The sequence below is a fragment of the Cibotium barometz genome, chromosome 30, assembly GCF_041138505.1.
Source record: "Cibotium barometz isolate CiBa-2024 chromosome 30, ASM4113850v1, whole genome shotgun sequence".
NCBI classification, from domain to species: domain Eukaryota; kingdom Viridiplantae; phylum Streptophyta; class Polypodiopsida; order Cyatheales; family Cibotiaceae; genus Cibotium; species Cibotium barometz.
In genome coordinates, this window is record NC_141075.1 from 9,192,777 (window position 1) to 9,217,446 (window position 24,670).

The 24,670-nt window shown below is 38.5% G+C and overlaps 1 protein-coding gene across 1 annotated transcript; it reads left to right on the forward strand.

Moving 5' to 3' along the window:
* Positions 1-1,490: 1,490 nt before the first annotated feature.
* On the forward strand, positions 1,491-19,148 carry LOC147621127 (uncharacterized). The gene is made up of 3 exons (XM_086823741.1): positions 1,491-1,620; positions 1,705-1,969; positions 18,955-19,148. Exons 1-3 carry the CDS (start codon positions 1,534-1,536, stop codon positions 19,146-19,148), a joined length of 546 nt encoding a protein of 181 aa, XP_086679867.1. The 5' UTR covers positions 1,491-1,533.
* Positions 19,149-24,670: the final 5,522 nt, after the last annotated feature.

The window sequence follows — 24,670 nt, forward strand, 5'->3', positions numbered from 1 at the left end:
ACAACCTCTACAGAACAGGGTGTGCTACATATATCCATGCAAGGTGGGGATGTAGAAGATGTTACTGTGAATGATGACTGGTCCCTTGCCAACTTACGTGACTACTTAGTTCTTCGATTCTCACTCAGTGGTGATTTTGCTTTGATAATCAATGGTAGAGTAGTGCGCAAAAGGCAGGAACGATCTTTTCTTTGTAGAGAAATTACTTTCCCTGGCTGTGTAGCTATCAGATAACCACTGGATATGTAATCTTGAATTGAAGTAAATACAATTTCAATTTTTTTGCCTCACTGTCTTATTAAGGTTTTTCAATTGTCTTGTGCAGTTTTATTTTTTTGTGATAGTGTAAGGTTGGTCACAGAAGCATCTGTGGCGTGAGCCACTAGTAAATTGGAAATGACCTTGCGATGGAAGGATACGTTCTTGCTTTCGCATACCATTTTTTAAAAAATTTTTGGTACTTACAAATTTTAAAAGTTTTTAAAAATTTTATAACAAGGTCGCCCATTTATAAACGATACTTTACTCATTTACATCAATTGACAATTATCGTTCTCTCCTAACACTTGCTCTCAATTTCGCACACCTTTCTGTATCACACACTCTCTATTTCCTCCAATCACTCATAGCATGGCACCTCTACTTGATGCACTTATTGCACAGCTAGGAAAGCTTGAGTTACTTCATAGGGTTGATGAGATCGTCCCTATGTTTGAGGGAGCAATTGATGTACGTGCAACAATGCATCTACACGCGGATGCTTTTACAGATGTCATTCAGTATATGGATGAACACATCAGCACGTACTCCATCATGTTTGAGGGTGATGAGGGCTTATGGGTTCCAGTTGACCTCATCAAGTACATATTCAGGGAAGAGAAGAATTTTAGATTTCGCCTATCCAGGTTTTTAAAATCCCTCACAGAAAAGGACTACAGAAATGAGGAGGAAGACTTACTCTTGGATCTACAAATGGGCAACATCGGCACTTCTTTCCTAAGCTGGGACATGGTTTTGGTCCTTCTGTTACAAGAGGGTGTGGCGAAAGAAAGTGGCAAGGAAAAAGAAAAGGGCAAAGTAAAGCTAATGGAGCAGGTCCAAGAGGCCCATGCTGAGGAAGAGAATGTTACAGAACAATGGGAGGCCTCAATGGCATTGGTGGCTCTACAAGATAATGTCCCCGAGGAGGTTTCGGACCTAGTTCTAGAGGGCGATGAAGTACTCGAGAAGGTCCCAGACCTTGTTATCATGTCTTTGCATCCAATCATTATTGATGGGAAAGAGTTTTTGTTTTTGGATGACATTGCCAAGACACTCGGGTTTCGTGAGGATGAGGCACTTTCTATTATTGCCGTGAATGCTGGGGGTCAAGACAAAGGAAAAGTGAAAATTTCTTTTGAAGATGACAACCTCACAAAAGCGCTTGCATATGATATTGGTAGCAGTACCTTGGAAGTTGTAGTGGCCAAAGCGCTCGTTGAAATAAAGCAAGAAGTGCAATTCTATGAGAGCGTAGCTGCCTTTGAACCACACATGCCCTTGGTTGCTGGCGATGCTCAAGACCAAGGAAGCATAAACCTGACGAATGAGCAACTAGTTGCAAGTGACGATGCAACTGAGGTATGTCCTTACTTCTTAGTTGTAAAGCAAATTGTTTTTTGTATCATTTCACGCTTCCTAACTTCTATATTGACATGTTGACAGACTGCTTTTGAAGTGGACAAGTTTGCTATGCGCGTAGGAGGAACGCGGCCAAAGTCAGAGGGTCGAGATGCATCCCTTTGGCACTACATACCTGCCCTCAGGGCCGACATAGTGCGGGTTTTTCATTTAGAATATGCAGAGATCGCCTATGCCGAGCTCCTAAAATGTAAAGCACTTAGTGCAGTCTTGTCGGAGAACCCCTTAGCCTCGAACATAAATAAATGTATTTTTGTAGCTAGGGAAGCTGCCTTGTATTGCTTCACGGGCAACCATCCCGGCTCAGTTTTAGGCCATTGTGCCCTTTCTCAGGCTCAAGGAATCAATGAGCCGAGTGATGTATTCCAAAGCTTAGGCCAGAAACCAGCCTCTAGAACTCTCTCTCCTGAGCTCTTCCAAGAGCTTATTAAAAAGATGTAATGCAAACTTCTCTTCCAAGTTTAATAAAAATTTTTTGTTGTGCATTGTAAGTTGTGATTTTTCCTGGCGTACTTGTGATATACCATTTCAAGCCTCGTAATTTTAAGATTTTGTTCATGTGTTCATAGAAAAAATTATTTAGGATTTATTTTAATTGAGATCGTGATTAAAAAAAGTAATCGAGATTGGGTTAGAGCGGTATGAAAAAATATTGTATTTATAGATGTAAACACACTCACATATATGTATATATATATGTACATATATGTATATATATACATATATATATGTGTGTGTGTGTGTACCTATATATATATAAGATTCTGGGGCTATTGAATGATATATATATACATATATATACATATATATATATAAAAGATGTATAGGATATATATATATATAAGACGTAAGATATTATAAGATTTTAAGGCTATTATCAGATATATATACATATATATAATATTTTATATAAATATATAAGATTTTAGGGCTGTTAGGGCACCTAAAGGGTCTTATGAGCCTCACCAGACCATGTGATATCAAAAAAAAATAAAAAAATTACCATGTGCGCTACGGCGCGTAAATCGACATTTTGACCTGGTCAAAGTGCCGATTAACGCGCCGTAGCGCACATGGTAATTTTTTTTATTTTTTTTTATTTTTTTGGCCTTGAGGCTCATAAGGCACTCTATAAGGGTCCTTAGGTGCATTTATAGGATCTACCTTTTTTGTATATATAAATAAACATATATATATGTGTATATGTATATATATTTGCATATGTATATATATGTGTGTATATATGTTTGTGTGTGTATATATATATATGTGTGTGTGTGTGCACCTATATATATATATATAAGATTCTGGGGCTATTGAAATATATATATATATATAATATATATATATATATAAAAGATATATAGGATATATATACATAAGACATAAGATATTATAAGATTTTATTCTATTATAAGATATATATATATAAATATAAATAATATCTTATATAAATATGTAAGATTTGGGGCTATTAGGGCACCTAAATGGTCATATGAGCCTCACCAGACCAAAGATATCAAAAAAAAATAAAAAAAATGCCATGTGCGCTACGGCGCGTAAATCTCCATTTTGACCTGGTCAAACTAGAGATTAACGCGCCATAGCGCACATGGCATTTTTTTTATTTTTTTTTATTTTTTTTGCCTTGAGGCTCATAAGGCACTCTATAAGTTTCTCTAGTTGACTTTATAGGATCTACATTTTTTGTATATATAAATATTCATATATATGTGTGTGTGTGTGTGTAGATATATATATATATATATATATGTGCATATGTATATATATTTGTATATGTATATATATGTGTGTGTATATATGTTTGTGTGTGTATATATATATATGTGTGTGTGTGTGTGTGTGTGTGTGTTTGTGTGTGTTTTTTCCTGTGTGTATAGTGCTTTTATAATTTTTAAATGAAATGTTCATTGGCACTGAGCATACAAAAAAAATGGACTCAACAAAGAATGTAACACAACTCACAAAGTTTTCATTAATGTGTGAAAAAGCTACAAAGGAATTTGGGAACATTACAAAATTTTGTAGGGAGAATTACAAAATGGGTTAGCCTATTGAGGTAGAAGGCTACGCTCTAAACGTAGACGTAGGGCTAGGGACATATCTACAGGCTTCAAAGTAACTCTCTTGGCATGTACCATAGCCAGCACTGAGTCTTCAAAAACAGAAACTACAATATCTTCAGCAGCTTCTTGAAGAGCTTCAAGAGCTGTGCTCTGTATGCGGTCAACCCTGTCAGAATATTTTTCCATTGTTTCTCTCACCAGTCGAGAGAATGGTGCCTTGGGGATGAGAAGATCTGTGCTTTTCTCATATTTCCTAATCTCTCGTAGCGCGACTGTCCCTGGCCTCCATTTTCTCTTCTTCTTTGTAACTGGTGGAGGCGGTGGTGGTCTTTGATTCTCCCACGGTGGTCGTTCAGACCTGAACTTCTTTTTCTTTTGTGCACGCTCTTCCTCTTCTTGTTGGTCCCGAAACTTGCCCTCCATTCTTTTACCACACTTCTTGACTGGCCGCCTGGATGTTGTGGCTGCCTGTGGCTTGGCTTGGCTTGCCCTCCTTGCGTCCTCTTTGGGCTGCTGTCTCTTTTGCATTTCTATCTCCCAAGCTGCCCTCACAAGAGCAAACTCTTTGTCAATGGTATCTTTCGTGATGCCGTAGGACAAGAGCTCGACCTCCCTGTTCTGTAAGATAACCTCTAGCTGTTCTAGGGTGTCGGCCTCAATAACAATCTCCGGTGGCTGCCCTTGACCTTCCTCGGCTTCTTTTCGACGCCGCTCTTCTTCTGCTTCTCTACTAGGCCCTGCTTCTTCAGCTTCCTTCCTGCGTTGTGCTTCTTCGGCCTCCTTCCTGCGCTCTTCTTCTCTCATCTCCTTTGCCTCTTGCTCTGTTACGATAGGTAGACTTGTCCTTTTTGCTGTAGCAGGTAGTGGGCCGAGTTGATCGAAAAACCGCAAGTCTTGCTCCTGTTCTTCTGGCATGGCCTAGGTATTTACGAGTGCAAGAGATAGTGGGAGGGCAAGAGAGAGTAGAGCACAAAGAAGAAATTGAAATGTGGTTTCCATAAATGAAAAATGACTTAAATATGTCTATAAATATAATTTTTTAAAACTTTTAGAAAATTTAAAAACACAAAAAGATTAGTGATTGACCTGTACATTGCTCTGTAACCTTTCTGGCTAATACCTGCTGAGTCACATATATCAAGCATCTCTTTGGGGGTGACAGTTTCTTTGATTTCCTTCAAGAAATGTTGACGAAGGGTCTCCCGCAGCTTATCATTACCAGAACCTGTTATCATTTCCATAATATCCTTCTCCTGAAGGACATGCTGAAGAAGGGAGGCATTAACATTGTCCTCAGCGTTGTTACATCCTAGTATAGCTGTTGCACAAGCCCTACAATCACAATGGTCAACCATGAGAGATGCTTTATTCATTAATTGCTTCTCAAAGCTGCTATAATTCCTACAAAAATTTTTACCTGGTTGTTTGTTTACGCCTCTTGCATGCGCCTGCTGTCTTTGAAAGCAACCCAACAGCTTTACGTTTTCTTTGCCTTGCGTGATATCCCATGGGAAGATGAGTGAAATGGTGAACACGACGCCGAAGATTACGAGTGGAGTGTTGAAGACGAACATAATTATCGGTAAATTGATTTATTGTGCGCACACGATCCGCTAGATTATTCTTCTGCACCTCAAGCTCCTCTGAGAGCTCTTTAATCCTCTGCATCAAACCATTGATCTGCTTAGTCGATGCCGCTTGAAGCTGGTCGAAGACAAATTGTGTTTGCCTCTTTTCAGCTGCCTCATCTAGCCACAACATGTGTAATCTCCTACAATAGCCAAGAAGCCCATTGAAACCATCACCAACAAACATAAGAAAACTTGTAATGCTTTTGAATGGTGGAGGGGCACCAGATATTGGATCTGGTGGATAAAGATTTCCATCAATCCAAAGATCAATGGCCTTTGCACCTTGCATTCGAAGCTGATCGTATGAAATATTGGGTGCAACATGCCTACTGCGTAGGGTTGCGTATTCTGTCTCCAAATCAACCTGAAGGCGGATCTTAGAAGGCTTATTGGTGATGTCTTGTAGTGCCATCTACAAGAAAGTAGGCTTGTAAGCTTGGGTTGAATAGGAGTGGAAGGAGCAGGATATGGTATCAAAAAATAATGGGAAGAATGGAGATGAGGGTTGCTTCTCTAGAGCTGCATTGTGGATAGAGAAAGAAGCCAAAAAGGGAGACAAAGAAACATAGAGAGGGTTGGCAATGGTGAGACGAAAATGCAAAGGAGACAATGCATCATGGGAAGCTTCTTTAGTGCAAGCTATGGCTGCTAAGCAATATAGAGAGAGAATACTTCATGAAAAGGTTCTTCTGTGCTACTACTGTGGGTTTGGAGAGAGAACCAAGTATTGTAGAAAGAATGCTCCTGGTAAGCTTCTTCCTTGCAAGCCATGGCTACTACTGTGGGTTTGGAGAGAGAACCAAGTATTGTAGAAAGAATGCTCCTGGTAAGCTTCTTCCTTGCAAGCCATGGCTACTACTGTGGGTTTGGAGAGAGAAGGCTCATTTAGGAGTACAGACCTGCTAGCTATGGAGAGAGGACCAAGTACTGTAGAGAGAATGCTCATGGTAAGCTTCTTCCCTGCAAGCCATGGCTACTACTGTGGGTTTGGAGAGAGAAGGCTCATTTAGGAGTACAGATCTGTTAGCTATGGCTTTTGGAGTAGAGAAAGATGCTTTTTTCCATGGAGAAGGAGTGCAGGGCATTTTAGAGAGAAGATTTAGAGAGAGAAAGAGATCTGGTGTACACACAAAAAAGGGGGGAAGAAAGTGACGAATTTTTGGAATGTTTGGAGTTCGAAAAGATTGCTGCAGGCTATGATTATTGACTGACAGCCCATTACAAAGCTTTAAAGTCACCTAGGTGGCCAGATCTAGGAATATCTCCTTTTTTTTGTTTTTTTTTGTTTTTGTGAAAAATCAAATATATGCTTTTAGGACTAGGCTTCTAGGCTTGGTCAAAGATGGATTAGCATTTTAAGCATTTCACTAAACGTCCAAATTAAAGGGCCCAAGAAGACTCCATTGAGTTCCTAATGCTGTGAGAAAAAAGTGAATAACTTGACATGGATAGAATTTCACGTGTAGCCCTTCACCTACCTCGCACCCCCCACTTTGCCTTGGCAAGTTTCTTCTCATAGGCTTCGATCTGAGAGGCTTTTTACATCTGGGTGCTGATTCAGTTGAGTCTCCACCATGATGGCGAGTGCATATTTGAAATGCTCGAATGAACATGAATTTGAAAGCATACTTGGAAGCAATGCTAGACTAACATCCGCAATCAATGAGCTTGAAGCCTTTTCTTATGTTCAATGGGGATTCAAAAGTGCCTCGCAAATTAGAAAATTACAAATTCATTACCACATTTGAAAATGAGTTTTGTATGATGAATCAATATATAGGACTAATGGCCGCTTTCAACACTGAAGGTGGTTTGGTCCACTTTTGATATCGAAAGTGCTATTTTGGAAATGGGGAAAGAGCACATTCTCCTATGTTTATTAAATTTCGGGGAGGACTGTGCCAACTCCCTGCCATACTTTATGTATGGTTTTTTTTTTTACTTCACATGCAAACGAGCACGAAAATCCTATGACTTGATACATGGAACTCAGATTCAATTGTGGTAATGAGTTTGGAATTATCTACCTTGTGATGTACTCTGAGATCTCTATCAATGTTTATAATCATAGGCTTCATGTTCATGCTCCTTTAAGCTCTATAAGCTATTCATATAAACTTGAGAAAGACACACATATGAAGAAGACGTGCTGCAAAAATGGTATGGGTTGCAGTGTCCATCTTCATTCAAGCGCTTCAAGATGTTTATACGTGAACAAAAGGACACACTTTCTTTTTCGAAGTACGTTGACAATGCACACGTGCAAGCAATCAAGAGGATAAGGGTACCCAAGCATTCTAGTTATCCTATAATGCAAAATCTTGAATCTCCCATGAAAAGTGAATTTTCAATGTGTGGCCCTGATCATGGCCCTGATCAAACAACATTAAAGTAGAAAAGCACCATACTAAATCTATCTTGCCACTTTGCATAGAAACCATGCAAAAACCATCATGTATCTCTCTTATTTCTTTGTGAAGAAACCATCATCATGTATCTCTTCCATGTCAACACGAAACCAAGGCAAAGCTTCATAACCCTACATAGATTCTTGAATACATGTTTCCTTGCATATATCCAATGGCAAGTATCTTCCACCTGATTTATTTTGATGCCATATTCTAGATTTGTGTCCATACATGGTAATGTCTCCTCGACGACAACTTCTTCTTCATAGGTAATTTTGATCACAACTTCTTCTTCATAGGTAACAACTTGCTCATGTCCATTAAATTTCTAAGCTAACTACTTTCCTTCACCACTAAGGACTTCATTTGGCTTGTGTATTTTCGAGGGATTATAGACCAAATACGTATCAAATTTTCAATTGATATACTGTCAATAACATGCAAGGAAGCACCGCCACCTCTCCATAAACCACATTTTCAACCCAATCTCAAGTATGTGATTGACACACTCACGAGGGTCACTTCATTTATATATAACATAACACCTCAGTGCAAAGAGGGGAGTTTTTTTTTGGGGGGGGGGGGGGGGGGGTTTGACTAGGGGATTACATGCACAAGGGGATTAAACAAAAGTCACATATGATTCTATATAGTTGTGAATTCATAGGCTTGGAAGTTGGAATAATTCATCCTTTCTTTAACAACACCTAGCCATTATAAAAGAAATAGCCAAACAAAGAGTCTTGTGAGTAGGAAGAACTCATTGAAACCTTTTGTTGCTTGTTGGTTGTAACTTGTGCGTGGTTGAATTGAGCGAAAAGTAGTCTTGACATTAGTGCAAATCCATTTTTTTACTGCATTAAAATGTTCCCAGCATGTAATATTAATTCCCTCCAAGGGAAACGTAAATCTCAACAACTCAATGATCAAGTTGCAAACATTTAATTATTAGGAAATGTTGTCCTACAAATGGCCTAGGATTCATGTGACAACAAGGACCAACTACATCACCATTTGTGAGATTGTTCATGTGCAGTCCATGTTGCCTTGCTACTCTCAGATTATGTAAGGAGTATTGAATAATAACTAACCATTTGCACACACATAGCTGCGCAACATCATCGACATATTGGTTCAGAACTATGATATATGCAATGTCACACGAGTCATTTCTGATCGGGATTTGTTGCGCTCGATAATCCAATGACCTCGTATTGACTAAGTAAGAAGTACCTTCATCACACCTAGCTAACATGATCGTATTCAATATTGAGCATAGTCCCATTGTCAAGAATTCCAAGACCAATGATGAGCATCCTTGCAAGAGAGACTACCTTGTGTGTACTATAAGTGCAAATGTGTGTTTTCCATGTGAGCTACAAGTTAGTGCAAAACCATATTTCCTCGAAAATATATAAGATAGCACGTGAGTTCAATAGAAGGGATTTTTTTTTTCTTGTAGAGTTACATAAAATTTACATACATAAGGGGATTTTTTATTGAAGTGGTGAAACTTTTGGTACATAACTAAGAAGGGGTACTTTTATTGTAAAAAGTGTTACAGAAGTTTTTAAAATTCAAAAACCTGTAAGTAGGGGGGGTTTTTAAATACCTCGTGAATGCACGTGCTACATCTATAGGGGATTAACAGAGTGACTCCCCTAAGGACCCATCAATACAAAGGTAACTACGCTTTCACTAGGATATGAGTAAAGAAATGCTAATTATGGTGTTATGGGGTGCCCACATTAGCTAATTAATTAAGCTCATGAATTGAGACATCCCCATTACCCGTGTATTCTAATTTATTTCTTAAGTGTCAACTCCACAAGCTAGGAGCGACTACCATGTGATTTTCTTGTCGTAGATTTTTTGACTATGAGTTATTATTATGATCTCAATATGATATAGTCGTGAAGAGGGGCAGCCGGATGCCCGCCGACGAGAACAGCTAGTGATGATATAAATAGGGCAAGTCAGGAAGAGCGTCCACGTTGGAATTTCTGTGAAAAGAGCTATGGGAAAACTGCAAGTGTGGATCTCCGTTTGTGTGCTACTTTGGGCGGCACATGGTCAGGCCAATTCCGACAGTACGTGACTTTCTCTCTCTTTCTCTCTCTCTCTCTCTCTCACACACACACAGACGGAGTTCTCTCTCTCTCTCTCTCTCTCTCTCTCTCTCTCTCACACACACACACACACACACACAGTACTCTCTTACGTGGCCGGAATAACGCGAAATCGTATGGAATTGGTGTGGAGAGAATAACAGTGGATGCCCTTCTCGCTTTCAAGGCGGGCCTGCAAGATCCGAATCATGCATTAGACTTGTGGGACCCCAACCTTGGAGATGCGTGCGCTTGGTTTCACGTGACCTGCGATGGAAACGGCAACGTGATTCGACTGTAAGTGGGCCCAAAATCATCGTTTAATTGAGTCCCTTTTATATCCAAAAAAAAAGTATATTAATCCCTTGGAATTTCATCAAATCAAATAGGGACCTTGGCAATCAAGGGCTGATTGGTCCGTTGGCACCAGAGCTTGGAAATCTGGGCTTCCTGAAAAACTTGTAGGTGTACTCGTCTTAATTGTACAAATATTGTTGAGAATTTAAAATAAAAAAACATGCGATTATTATTATTATTATTATTTATTAGGAAACTCTAAATCTAAAATGTTTTAGTATTATTGTACACCATACTTTCTCGGGTGTTATGTAGGGAACTATACCAAAATCAAATTTCTGGCCCAATTCCGCCCCAAATTGCCAGTAATCTGAAGCAGTTGCTTACCATCGACTTGTCGAACAACGCTATGAGCGGCCCTATACCATCCCAATTGGGCGGGCTTCTGAATCTGGTTGCTCTGTAAGTCCTGTTAATTATTGAGCATATAATATATGTAAGAATGCTATGAGACTTTTTTTGTGATTGCCACATGAAATTATTATGTAGTTATAACGTAACAAACTGGCCATAGTCAATAACTCCTCATCCACCCATAAGAGGAACCTTACAAAACCTTTAAAGCACATGTTTGCCTCGGCACAACATCTAATTGAGAGGATGCTGAAGCCTGAAGGTTTCACATGCTAGTTAAATTTGGCAAAGATGCTTCGGATTTACAGAGACCCTAGTCTCGTGTATAAATAACTATGAGGACTAGGAGGGACAGGGCTCGAAAAAAAAATAGGGCATTCTAATCTATTTGGAATGATTTTTCATATATTTTAGTTATAAAACCATCGTATAGTGAGATTTTTAGACAAAAGCCGGATAGATTTAAGATTTGTCCTTATTTTGATTGGTTGAAAACTTTGTTTTTTTTAAACACTGAGGAGGACTCCTGAGGCCCCCGCCTCCCAAAAAGAAAGCTTCAGCTGCATAGGCGCTAGCCGAGTGGTAGTAGCACCCGTGCCTCTCTACAAGGAGCCTAGGATGTATAGGGTACAAATCTAACCCACCTCCCACCACTGTCCTATCATTTTTTTTTAATTAACCAAAAAGGTTGATGCCCAATTTTTCTTGGTTGATGCCCAATTTTTCTTGGTTGGCCTTCTTGTTTTAAGGCCTCTTAAGCCTTCAAATTTCAACATTGGACTATGATGTTCCAACATGTTATGAATAACTAAACCTAAGGATTCAAATATTAAGGTCAATGAGGTACATTCAACTCTATGCTATTAAAACATAATTCTAGTGTAATTAAAACATAACCAAGAATAATTACACTATAATTATCATTTCTTCTTTAAGACTGCATGCAAATCATACTTCTTTTCACCTTCACCTCCTCTCAAGACACTTCACTCTCACAATACTCTATTTGTCTAACTCAAAATAGGAGTCATTAGTATAATATAGTAAAAAAATCATTTATATGCATGCAGGGTGGTGAATAATAAGTATAGTCCTCAATAATATGTCTCACTGCTTGAACATAGAAATGTCAAGACTGTTATCTATCATCTTACTGTTGTTATCTAACCTACCTAATATGAAACATAATGTTTACTTGTTACTTATAATAGGGTACTCAACAACAACAATTTTGGTGGAACAATTCCTGGCTCGCTTACAAATCTTGCTAGTTTGGCCATTTTGTAAGTAGCTCTATAGTGAATTATGGAGTCATGCCTTTAAGATTTGGCTAGTGAACCGCTTGATTTTAATTTCAATGCACAAGGCTAACTTCTAGCAATCATGGTTCTGTTGTTGTTGTTTTTTTGGTTTTTGGGTAGAGATGTATCACATAACAGTCTGACCGGCGTGATCCCTAGTGGTGGTTCTTTCACAAAGTTTACTGCTGACAGGTGTTTTGACGCGGCCTTATCCTATTATTAAATATGTTCTTAGTGTCTTTACGCTTGCACTAACCTTAATGATCGCTGTTAACCTCAGTTTCCAAGGCAACCCAGGACTTTGCGGGCCCGTGATCAACAAGCCATGCTAACACAAACTCACCCCTAAACCGATTCTTAATTAAAATGTTGTTTTGGCTTCGTCTCATTGAGCTACTTGGCATTTACTTCAATATTTTGCACTATAGAATCTAGATCTCCCTTTTTTTCCCCATTTAACTAACACGTCCCCTCACAAGGACGTCCTAGTGTCAAAATAAAATCGAGGAATATCAATAATATTATATTTGCAGTTGTAATTCCCTTGCCATCTTTTGTTGCTATTGTATTAGGATCGCTTTTATCAAGCAAATGGTAGCCTAAGGATCTCTCTCTCTCTCTCTCTTTGTGTAGATGTGCTTGTGTGTACTTACATGCTTTTCCACATGATTGTGCACTACCCAGAGAAAATTGAAGAGGCTTTCCTACACTAGGTGCCCAAGTATTTTAAAAAAAATCAATCACACCGTTAATTAGCATAGCTAAGAATTAAACTCGCACTTTGTGCCCATCATGATGGGTGTCCACCTAGTCTATAAACACCCTTAGTGTGGGCTAGATCTCTAGAGACTCAATGCATGAGGAGAAAAGTAATCATGATTCGGGACTATAAATCTAAACATTCATGTTCACATTTATCAAGAATTACATTAACTACTCATTTCAAAATAATAATTCTTTATTCGAGAAAGGTTTGCCTCGGCTCATCCTAGAGACTAGCCAATGTGAACACAAAAATGAATTTGGCTAGTAGTAATAATCCTCTAGATAGTGTAAGTTTGACCAATTATGTGCCTTCTCCTGTCAAGTTTTTGATTGAGTGAAACCTCAAAAGGAAATGTGTAGGTTTGCCCTAAAACATATTTTGCTATGGTCAAGTCATCTCAAAATCAGTTGTGGTACATTGCATCTCTTCTCAAACCACAATCATGATTTCTTCAACAAAGCCATTTTCCATTTGTTATCACATCTTCTTCCAAGTCTTTCTCTTCTTCTTCTTCTTCTATTTTTATCAAGTGGCTCTATTTGACAGTAGGCTACCTTTGCTATCACATCTTCTTCCTCTTTCTCTTCCTCCTCCTCCTTCTTCTTCTTCTTCTTCTCTTTTTATCAAGTGGCTCTATTTGAGAGTACGAGAAATGATTACCCATTGATGGCTTAGGCACAAAGGCCTTTCTTGGGCTCATAATTCCAACCTATTTCTAATAACTATGGGGTGTCCCAAGACCCCCTGGCTCAACTTGCACTACTAGGAGCCATTATATTACAATCTTAATGTGAAAGCCTAGTTTACGTATGAGTTTGAGAGTAGAATATCATTTGGAGAGTAGGAATAGAGAAGAGAGAAAATGACATGACCCTTGTTTTGGCCTCCTTGGACTAACCTAGGCCCTAGAAGCTTAAGGTACATGGTATCAACCATTAGTATGTACCGAGTGCCCCCAAACCCATTGATGGCTTAGGCATAGATGCCTTTGTCATGCTACTAGGTCCAACCTATTGCTAGTGATTGTCATGTGTCTAAAGTCCTAATGACTCTCAACACGCACTAGTAGTAAGGCATTAGTATGCTAGCACTCCATTATGATCTTAATGTATAGGACTCAAGTTTTCCTACCTTTATACTTTGAGCTTCTTATCAAAGCACGAGGTGCTAGACTTGACTGCATCATCTTACATGCCAATATATGGGCTTTAGATAGTGCACAGGTCACTAAAAAGAATGTCTAATAGTAATTAAGTTTAGCAGGAGACCAATAGCTGTGTAACATATTCATTTAAACATATTATGTACATATAGAAAATGACATGTAGTATCAAAAGATGTATATACACACTTATTCTTTAGTAGCCTTTCGGGTGGGCACGTGACCGTTTTCTTAAGAGTGAGGCTCCTAAGTGCATAGCTTAGGGGATGTTATTTTAAAACCAAAGCACATACTTAGAAGATAAGTGTCCTATCAAGAAAACAATCAATGGATCCAACTATAAATCTCGTGTGCATAAAGTGCAATGATTGTAGGATTGATTGTCTCTATGAGAGGATTACCCATTTATGCCTTGATGATAAACTCCACAAGGGAAAGCGCACACACCACAATTTTAAAACTATTAAGTGTGCAATGCATCCTAGATAAAGAATTAGTAAAGGCCTCCATCTCTAAAAGTAAGGAAGCTTGAACTAACAAAAAAAAAATCCAAGAGTGGAAAAAAGATAAGACCCACCACTACAACATGTCGAGGACATAACAGCGTTTTCTAGCAGCATTCCAATAGCATTTAGGCCTTTGAGATGTCAAGCATTTTGCCACTTCTCAGTAAGTGAAATTTCATTGCCCCCATCAGCGACAATAGCATAGCAAAAATTTTGCTGCTATTTCCTTGCTCAGCGCTGAAATTTTGCTGTTGAGCAGTGATTACAGCGAAATTTTGCTACTATACTATAAACGTTTCGCTGCTGGCAACGAGCATAGCAAGGAAATTTCACTGCTATACTGTGATGGAAAATTTCAAAGAGTTGTTGAAGATTGAAATTAGGTTATACATGTGACATACATATAGAAAATGATGATAGTTTTAAAAAAACATCTAGCAGAACCTTTAAAGCCATGTTTTTTTTAAAGATAGTTAAAAACTTTTGAAGAGAAATAATTACAAAAACAATGTCAAGATCATGAATCTATCCCATCTTCGAATAGATCCATTCGTGTTGCTTTATCAATCTCTATATCTAATGGAAGCTCAACGAAAAGATGGGGTTCCATATCAATATTACTATCATTTTCCAATAAAGCATTGTCATGATCGATAGGTAACTCATTATCTTCTTTGGATTGATGTTCCTCATGAATGCTCTTGATCAACCTCCTCTAAATTGTTTTCTTCATTTTCATCATCTTCTTCCAATGACTCGATTTGAGTTAGTACTTACACCTCATCCCAGAGATTCGGCCTCAACATCTTAATCTTGAAAGATATGTTTTGAATAAGGGAAAACGTGTATAACATACCATCACTTTGGATTAATTTGATCGGCATGAAACACTATCTAAAATCACAAAGCAAAGAGGAACTATACTTTCATCATACTACATCAAGATTTACGCCGGTGTGATTGGTTAGGTTACTAACCTGTTGATGGTATTTAGGTATTACAAAAGTATCTTTCTCATCAAGATTTACGTCGGTGTGATTGGTTAGGTTACTAACCTGTTGATAGTATTTAGGTAGTACGAAAGTATCTTTCTCATCATTCCAAAACTTGGTAGAATCAATTTGAAAAAACCCATTTAGTTGTTTCTTCACGGTTGCTTGAGCACCTCTATATATCACCTTGAACCATTTGACATTAAAGATGAATAGACTAAATGCTCTAAATCCAATCTCAAAGAATATCTTGAATAGTTCCATAATACTCAAGATTATCCTCTATGACATTGGTATCATGTATATACTACCTTGACTTTCTTGCTCAAAATTTACCATCACACCACAATCAAATGTGTTTCTTTTAGAATCCACATGCTCCGTGCAAAAGTACCTTCCCTCTAACCACCATTGGTATCATGTATATACTACCTTGACTTTCTTGCTCAAAAGTTGCCATCACACCACAATCAAAATGTGTTTCTTTTAGAATCCACATGCTCCGTGCAAAAGTGCCTTCCCTCTAACCACCATATTGCATTATAGTGTTTGTATTAACATTAAACAAAAGCATGATATTTAGCATAGTTCATTAAACAAGGTATATAACAATCGAAGCATGAGACAAAGATGAAGAATATACTTATTTAAGAGTCACATGCTCGTGCATACTCATGCTCTTCTCTTGTGATCATCTCTTCATTTTTTGATGCCATCAATATTGCGTTACGAAGCCATTCTATATTGATCAAATTTGGGAGGGGTTCTAAGTTGGGGTTCTAAGTTGGGCGGGAATGGCAAGCGTCTATTTTATCTTTTGAAAGCTCTTCTCTCATCCTTTCGTCTGGTGATTATATCCTTGTATCTCCCAATCCACTTTTCCATTATGGGACTATTTAGAATGTAGAATGTATTTACCTTTTGGCATAATGCTTCATCCAGTCCTCGTTGCCTTCCTTTTTGTCATGGCACATTAGTGATTAGTCGATCATCCTCCTCATTGCTCCAAAATCATGGCATGGAAGGATCTATGCGAGAGAGATGTTTTGAGATATACATAAGAGACTCTTGCATCAACCATCCCTCTACCATGCTTACTTATGGCCTTTCTCTTTGTGTCACAAAGTCCTTTAAGATTTTCATGAACCTTTCAAGAAAAAACATCCATCAAACATGAACAACACCACAAAGTGCCACTTCATCAAACATGAACAACACCACAAAGTGCCACTTCATCAACCAAATGCACCAGCAATTAGCTAGTGAGAATTGTGCTAGGAAAGTTTTCCTCGATCATACACACTACCTTAATAGCATTGAGGCAAGCCATCTCAATGGATGTAGGATCTATCTCCTTTAAGTATATGTACCTACATACATAGAAATCATGTGTACTATTTATTATACATAACTTGTGATTGCATAAGAATACCAAATATTAAATATAGCTTAAATAGTGAATTCAAGAGAAGATTCATACCTCACCAAGCTTCCCATTTTCTAAATAGCCTCTCTCACCTTCTTCTCTCCATAACCAACTATAGTAAGCTATTGGAAGAATAAACTATGCTAGAAAAAAATGGAAGTTAGTATATGAGCCTACAAATTATGTACCATAAAGAGAAAATGAATAAAAGAATATCTAAATACCTGTAATATCTTGTGCCAATCATGTACCTTCACGCCATATAATTGTACCTCTCCTTTATTTTTAGTCATTGTGAAGGCACCCTTCAATGAATGCATTACTCCGGTTGGTGTACGAAAAGAGGCAATCACACTTTTCACCTTATTAGGCTCCTTCTTTAGTTAATACCCATGATGCCTTTAGTAGGGCCATGTTACCACTCTCACCTACAAATTAGCCATACACTTTGAAGGCATCCAATGTTTTTAAGTCCTTGCACCCTTGGTGTCTCTTTTACCAATTAAATGTTCCCAAATATTTGTTGCCACATTTTTTAAGAAGGTATGCATAGGGTCTAAGATCATCAACTCACACCAATATGGAAATCAAAAGAAGATTGAGTGTCTTAACATCCCATCAGCGGGTGGTGGATTTGGGGTACTTCTACATGCCTCAAACCAATCTCTACCTCTCATCACTCACAAGTGGTGAGACATCATGTGGCACATACTTGAGATGTAAAGGGGAGAGAAATCGATGATGTTTGTCATACACCACCTTCTTTAGTGTAGAGGGTCTTTTCAAAACAAGTGATGGTCTACAAATTGGACATGCATGATGTCCAAAGGTTACCAAACCTATTTTATAATTGAGATGATTGAGAGGTAGAGTAAGACAAGTTTAAAGTTTAAAGTTTACAGTTTAAATTTATAAAGTTCAAGTATGTACTTGAGCACTTTGAGAACCCGAGATAGTCATGCATCGTCCAAACCAAAACTCATTTCACCTCCATATTACGTCTATTTATTGGCCTTGAGACATCATGCACTTTGATACCTCGCCATAGTGTATCGAGCTCCTCAATCAAAGGCTCGAGGTACACATCCATGTTTGCCACCTTAAACTTGCCTGGTACAAGGAGAGCAAGCACGATATGACCTGTAATTCACCTATACAATAGACTAAGTAGACCATGATGTGGACTTGAAGCTAAATGGTTTAACACCATCCATGCCCAAGCCAAAACGTAAGTAACGGGGCTCATCTTTAAACTCTAGCCATTGATGCTCCACATGTTGCCATGCTGGTGAATGATGCCATCGGTTGAGCGATGAGTTGCATGCCATGTCATGAGTTGTTAAATCCCCGTACATTTAAACATGTGCTGGATGCGAGAAATAGTAGGAAAGTGTCTCAACACCTATCGGGGAATTTTGTCTCCTTGAAAATCATCTCTATATTGGCTCTCTCCACATTGAAGACATTGTGTTGCATCTTTATTAACCCCTCTAAATAGCATGCAATCATTGGGACATACATGTATTTTTGTATAATCCATACCTAACATAGAGAGAAATTTACAAGACCCATCTTGTAAGTCCGTCAATAGATTTTGAGGGAGAAGAATCTTCTTGAGAAGCTTGCAATATAACATAAGAAATCATATGTCAAAATATCTACAAGGAAAGTATATAAAACAAGAGACATTTTCTATTTAAGAGAATATATTGATTGGATCTTACCTAAGAAGACTTGTGACACTTACATCACTCCATCCATAAATTTTTTGCAAGTTTAATACCTCCAAGTTTTCTCGGAGTGTACATTACAAACATCCCTATTACAAAGGGGTGCTTGCCTCTCTACGCAAAATTTTTGCTCCTCTTGTGACATTGGAGCTTGCTCTCTATCATCTATGACCTCCAATTCAAAGAAATCATTCACCATGTCTTCCATGATGAGAACTTTCTTCTCATGTGGCAATGGTAGAGGCACACTTGGTTGGAGAGGATAATTCTCAACCATGCTTTTCCTATAAATCCTTGCCACCTTTTGCAATATACCCAATGTCATTGAATGTGTTGCATATTGTGTAACACTCTCCTATGGTTCTCCTGTGGCATGATATGGCATGCACAGTAATTGCAACCAGCAACTCTTGTCTGATGTCAAGCATGCAATTGCAAACCTTCAGGATATGGGGACAGTAGTTTGGAGAGCAGTCCTCTGGAGAGTGACTCTAAAGCTTTGGATGCTAATCCAGAAGCTAACTATGGTTGCCATGATAATGCAGCAAGTATGGCTACAATTGACCATCCAAATGAGGAGCTTTTGGCTGCCCGGAACATCTTTGAAGAGCATGGTGGTGATCAACCAGCAGCACATTGATTATATCCCCCATGTTAGTGATGGTACTTGGCATAAGTTGAATGAGCAGCCCGTCCCTTTTCTCGATGAGGATGATGTCGTATCACTTCTGGAAGAAGCCCATACCAATGATGAAGCCGATGTATGGCACATGTTCTCGCCACACATGGCAATAGAGGTCATGAAACGTGGGCTGAAATGTTTCCAGATTTTGGTTTTGTCCCTCCTACATATGGACATCCACATGGTCAATCTGGATTAGGTTTTGGCCTAGCCTTGGAACCAGTGTTGCCGAATGGACAATGTCCCCATGTGACGAAGCAAGCTTTTACAAAGTCTCCATCCTATGCACATGGTGGCTAATTTACTGGATGATCCGGAAGAGGAGGCTCTTGGTTGCAGATGCACATGATGGATGTGGGGAAGGTTGCTTTGGGATCCTTTCACTTTGTTTAATGACCCGACGGCATTGGTAGCCCACATGGAGATGCCCCGGTGGCATGCAGCAATGGTAAATGCCCATGATATGGTTCATGGTGATTCCGCTATCTTGGTGGTTCATCTGGAAGATGTGCCCAGACACAGAACAAAGCAGAATCAGCAAAGGTTAGCCACAAGAGTTGAACAAAATCTGAATATGCAGTAAAAGTTGCTCAGAATCGCGATGGATATGGTAGGGATCTTGCCTATATCCTTGCCAAGCGGAAAGCCCTATGTGATATACATTCAGAGTCGTGGTAATCAAATACATGGAAGGGGGAGAAGGACAGAGATGTCCAGGCCACTTCCTTGAATGTGCATTAAAACCCCATATTCTCATGTTCAAGGCTGCTATGGATCAGGATGATCTAGATCCAAGTGATGAGAAGGTTCTCATCAAAAATGGGTTTCTTGCAGAAGCACAAGAGGTGTTTGATACACTGTTAGTCTGAGAGACATTCTCCCGAAATGTTGTTATCTGTGGATATGCTAATAAAGGGCTCAATAAGGAAGCATTGGATTGCTTGAAACAAGTGCAAAGTGCCATGATGGCGGAAGGAAGAGCAATGGACAAAGACAACCTGCAAGGAGATTTCCCAGATGCTAGGCTACCATGGAGCACAACATGATAGTGTTGAATTGCCTATATTATGCAGTCTTAAACCTGTATAGGAGCAGCAAGCTCTTTTTGAGATCGATGATAATGCCAATCTACATGAGAAAAGGTGGCTGGACAGCCCCATGACACAAAAGATGCAACTCGAGGAGCAACATGGTTACCAGATACATGCTCAAATGAAGAAGCAGGATACATACATGATGGACGCTCGCATCATGAATGAGCAGAATGGATGCTTTGTGGATGCTCAGATGGATGAGCAAGACGGGTTGCAGAGCATGCACCCATGGATGAGGAAGAGGGTGAAACAGTGGAGGGGCTATATGACCGAGAGAGCCCGGGAATGCCCTCACATGACGAGACCCCTCAAACAGATATGCATGACAGCATGGAGGACGATCTCCAGGATGCTTTGATGCATCAGAACAAGGGTAAGGTTGGGGAGAGCAGAGTGGCCGAGAGAACCCGGAAAAGCCCTCACATGTCGAGATCCCTTGGATGGATAAGCAAGTGAATACTCCATAATGCAACTTATTCTTGGATGATGAGCAAAGGAGATTCGAATGATCCAGATGGTAGTCTTAGCCATGATGATGGGCTGGTTATGCTGAAGGTTGAGAGAGCTTGGAAGGATCATGAAGGCCAAAAGAGCTAGGTGATGCCCTTCGATGTCTCTAACCTTACATCAGGTTTCACGCATGGTATAGATAGTCCTAAAAATCCAATTTCCAGTTTTGGTGAAGATGGTGACATAGGCTGGTTTGACATGTTATTTTGCCGATGACAGTGTGCCTATCCATGGTGATAGCTATGCAGAGGTTGATGTAGCTTGGTTTGACACCTTGCTGCAAGAGAATGTGGATCATGCAGATTTTGCTTATATACCAGATGCAGTAAAGCATGGATTGAGTGTTCTTGTTGAGCCTCAGCATGATGAAGATGTGGATCAAGTGCTTCGTTGGTTGCTTATGCACACTCTTGTCCTATTTATTAGATTTCTTCGGAGATGATGTTCCATGTTCATCGAGTCGAGCTCGAGGTGTTATGCCATTTGGTGTACATCAACATGTAGTAGATGCTAGAGCTTCATCAACATATCTTTTTGATGTGGGTAGGGTTATGCCTACCCCGTGTCTACTCCGTGCCAATGGAGTGTGGACATTCTTATGACCACATACATGGTTTTATGTTTTCATTTTATATGATCATGGCCTTGTATCTGATGGGTTTCCAGCCCTGGTATGTCGCCATAAAATGGTGGCACTGTACTTGCACACTAGCTACATTATCTGTGCACGACACTGGCATGACCCAATGATTATGGGTTTGAGTCGTCGGATTGGGAATTCGACCCATTGGGTGTGCCAAGTGTTAGCTCATGTGTGTGCACTGCATGTGTGAACCACCCTTTAGCCGCCATAATGTCACGAGATCTAAATTTCAAGGGAGATAAAAATCAAATAATTTGCAAGAATTTGATTTAAATTCAAGAATTCATCAAACATCACATGACCATGATTAAAATATTCAAAAACAATTGAAAAATACTTAGCTCACAAAGATGCAACTCCAAGATTGGGTACAATCATCCCCCCTCATGTGTGTATGGCCTAATTTTCCCACACATGAGTATTTACAAGATATTTTATTCCAAATTAGGCCATAGTCTCCAAAAATACAAAAAGTGGTGCTTTTCTTACACGACACTCTCTTATCTTCAAAAATAGAGTGCCCATAAATTTAGACTTGGGTTTAAAGCATATCACGCTTTACCAAAAATTAAGGATCAAGTCTATGCTTGATAAACTATACAAAATAAATCAAAATGTGCACAAGCTAGCACATGTATTTACAAGCTTGTTTACAAAAATGTTGTGCCAAGTAATAAATTGGTGCGACTTCTTCTCAATCCTCTTCACTTAAAAAATAACCAACAATAAATTGGTGAAATAAATATTCCATAAGCATACAAACCATCATCACACACATGTTTGCCAAGCGTAAGTAACCTAGGAATCACCCCTACATACGAACCAACTGAAACAAACATTGAAGACCCCAAGCATATGTCAGTAACCACCAAACGTATTAATATTTATAATGGTATCACCCATGATATTAACATAATTTGGAATGATGCAAAGATAATCCAAGCGTTCCCGAATTATCTAAGAAGGTAGAATAACATTTTTAAGAGGGCTTAAAATATATTCCCATAACATTCCCTCTTGCTTAAGTTTGCAAAATTGCCCTCAATTGTCAGTTTGTTGAAAAGAACGGAGAATCTCAGGGAAGGCACGAAAATATTTCTCAAGCACCTATCTTTTGCATCTTCATGAGGATGATTTTTGAAAATTATTAAATATTTACTATATTGGTTTTCAATTCAGGTTGGTGTAATTTGATGGTCAATGATGGTATCTGGGAGTAAGATTTCTTGGTCTCCTTCAATAAGAGGTGGTTCTTCATATACTAGATGAGTGGGAAGTTGTCCTTTGTAAGGTTCTAGTAAGCTAACATGACATGAATTGTGAATGTCCCAATGAGAAGGTAATTCAAGTTTGTAAGCAACATCAAGTTTGTAAGCAACATCATTAATTTTGTGGATCACTTTAAAAGGTCCATAAAATTTTGGTGCAATCTTAACCGCTAGGAATTTTTCAAAACTTTTAAGTCGGTGTTTTTCAATTTTTAGAAGAACATAGTCTCCAAGTTTTAATGATATAGATTTACGTTTACGATTTGCTTGCTTAACATACTTTTATTGAGCATAAGCATGAGCAATGGAATGTTTAACTTCATTCAGAATGGTCATAAAAGCAATAGTGAATTGATCAATAGCTTCGATTTTGTGAGAAAGTATACTTGCCGGAATAGGCAAGGGTTTTCCATATACAATTTTGAAAGGTGCTCGACCATTATCTGAATGAGGAGTATTATTGTAAGCAAATTGGAGAAGATGAATGTACTTATCCCATGAGTTAGGTTGTTAAGCAACATAGGCTCTGAGTAGATCTAAGATAGTATTGTTAGTAACCTCAGTTTGTCCATTTGTTTCTGGATGGAAAGCTGTTGAGAAATCTACTTTAGTACCTAAGTTGGAGAATAATGTGATCTAAAAATTACTACAAAATCTTGAATCTCGGTCAGAAACAATGACTTTGGGTAAGCCATGATGTACAAAGATTTGTTTCATAAACATATTTGCGACTTGTTGAGAAGTCAAAGTTTTCTTACAAGGTAAGAAGTATGCTTGCTTACTCAAACGGTCAATTATTGTCCAAATCATATCGTTATGACTCGATGTAGTAGGCAAACCTGTGATGAAGTCCATGGATATTTGTTCCCAAGTATCATTAGGAATTGGTAGAGGGGTAAGGAGTCCTTGGGTTTTACCTTTGTAGCTTTTGATTTTCTAACAAACAGAACATTCAGCCATAAATTTTGCTATATCTTGTTTGAAATGAGGCAAAAAGAATTCCCTAGATACTAGTTGTAAGGTAGCTGAAACTCCTCAATGACGCATGTATGGTGGTTGATGCATTTCCTCCAATATGAATTGTCTAAAAGGTTATGTAATACACGATCTTTTTTGGAAGAAAAGATAACCATCATGGTATGAGTAATCACCAATAGGGTTCCAAATATTATCTTTGAGCTTAGTCCAAATTTCAAAAAAATTTGGGTCTATGTCATAGGATTCTCTTATAGAAATAAATGGTTAACTTTGAATAACAGAAATGTTGTGAATAATGGGACGTCTACTTAAAGCATCGGCCACAACATTTTCTTTGCCTAGTTGATATTGAATCATGGGTTGGAAACTTTGTATAAATGAAGCCCATTTGATATGTCAATCAGAAATCAATGGTTGACTCAATAAATGACAAATGCTTTGTTGGTCTGTCTTAATTAAGAATTCAGATCCCATTAAATAATGTTTCTAAAGTCTTAAAGCATGGACAATTGCAGCTAATTCTTTATCATATGTACTATAATTTCTTTCTGCTGGTTTAAGCTTATGACTTTCATAAGCAATTGGATGTCCCTCTTGCATAAGAACAACACCAAAGCCTTGTCCACTAGCATCAATAACTACAACAAAGAATGGTCGTTGAAAATCTGGTAATGTAAGAACTGGTACCAGCATGGGTCAATGCTTTCTTAAGTTCAACGATAGAATGATCCAACTAGTCCAATCAAAATGTCTAGCTTTCTTAAGAAGTTCAGTCATCAAAGGATGTGCAATATATGCAAAATTTCTAACGAACTTTCTGTAATAACTACATAATCCAAGAAAAGAACGGAGTTCGTGAATATCACGTGGTCTAGGCCAATTACTAATGCTTTCGATCTTTTTGGGATCTACACAAATACCATCAGCAAAGACAATGTGTCCTAGATATTCAATCTCTTCTTGGAAGAATTTGCTCTTTTCAGGATT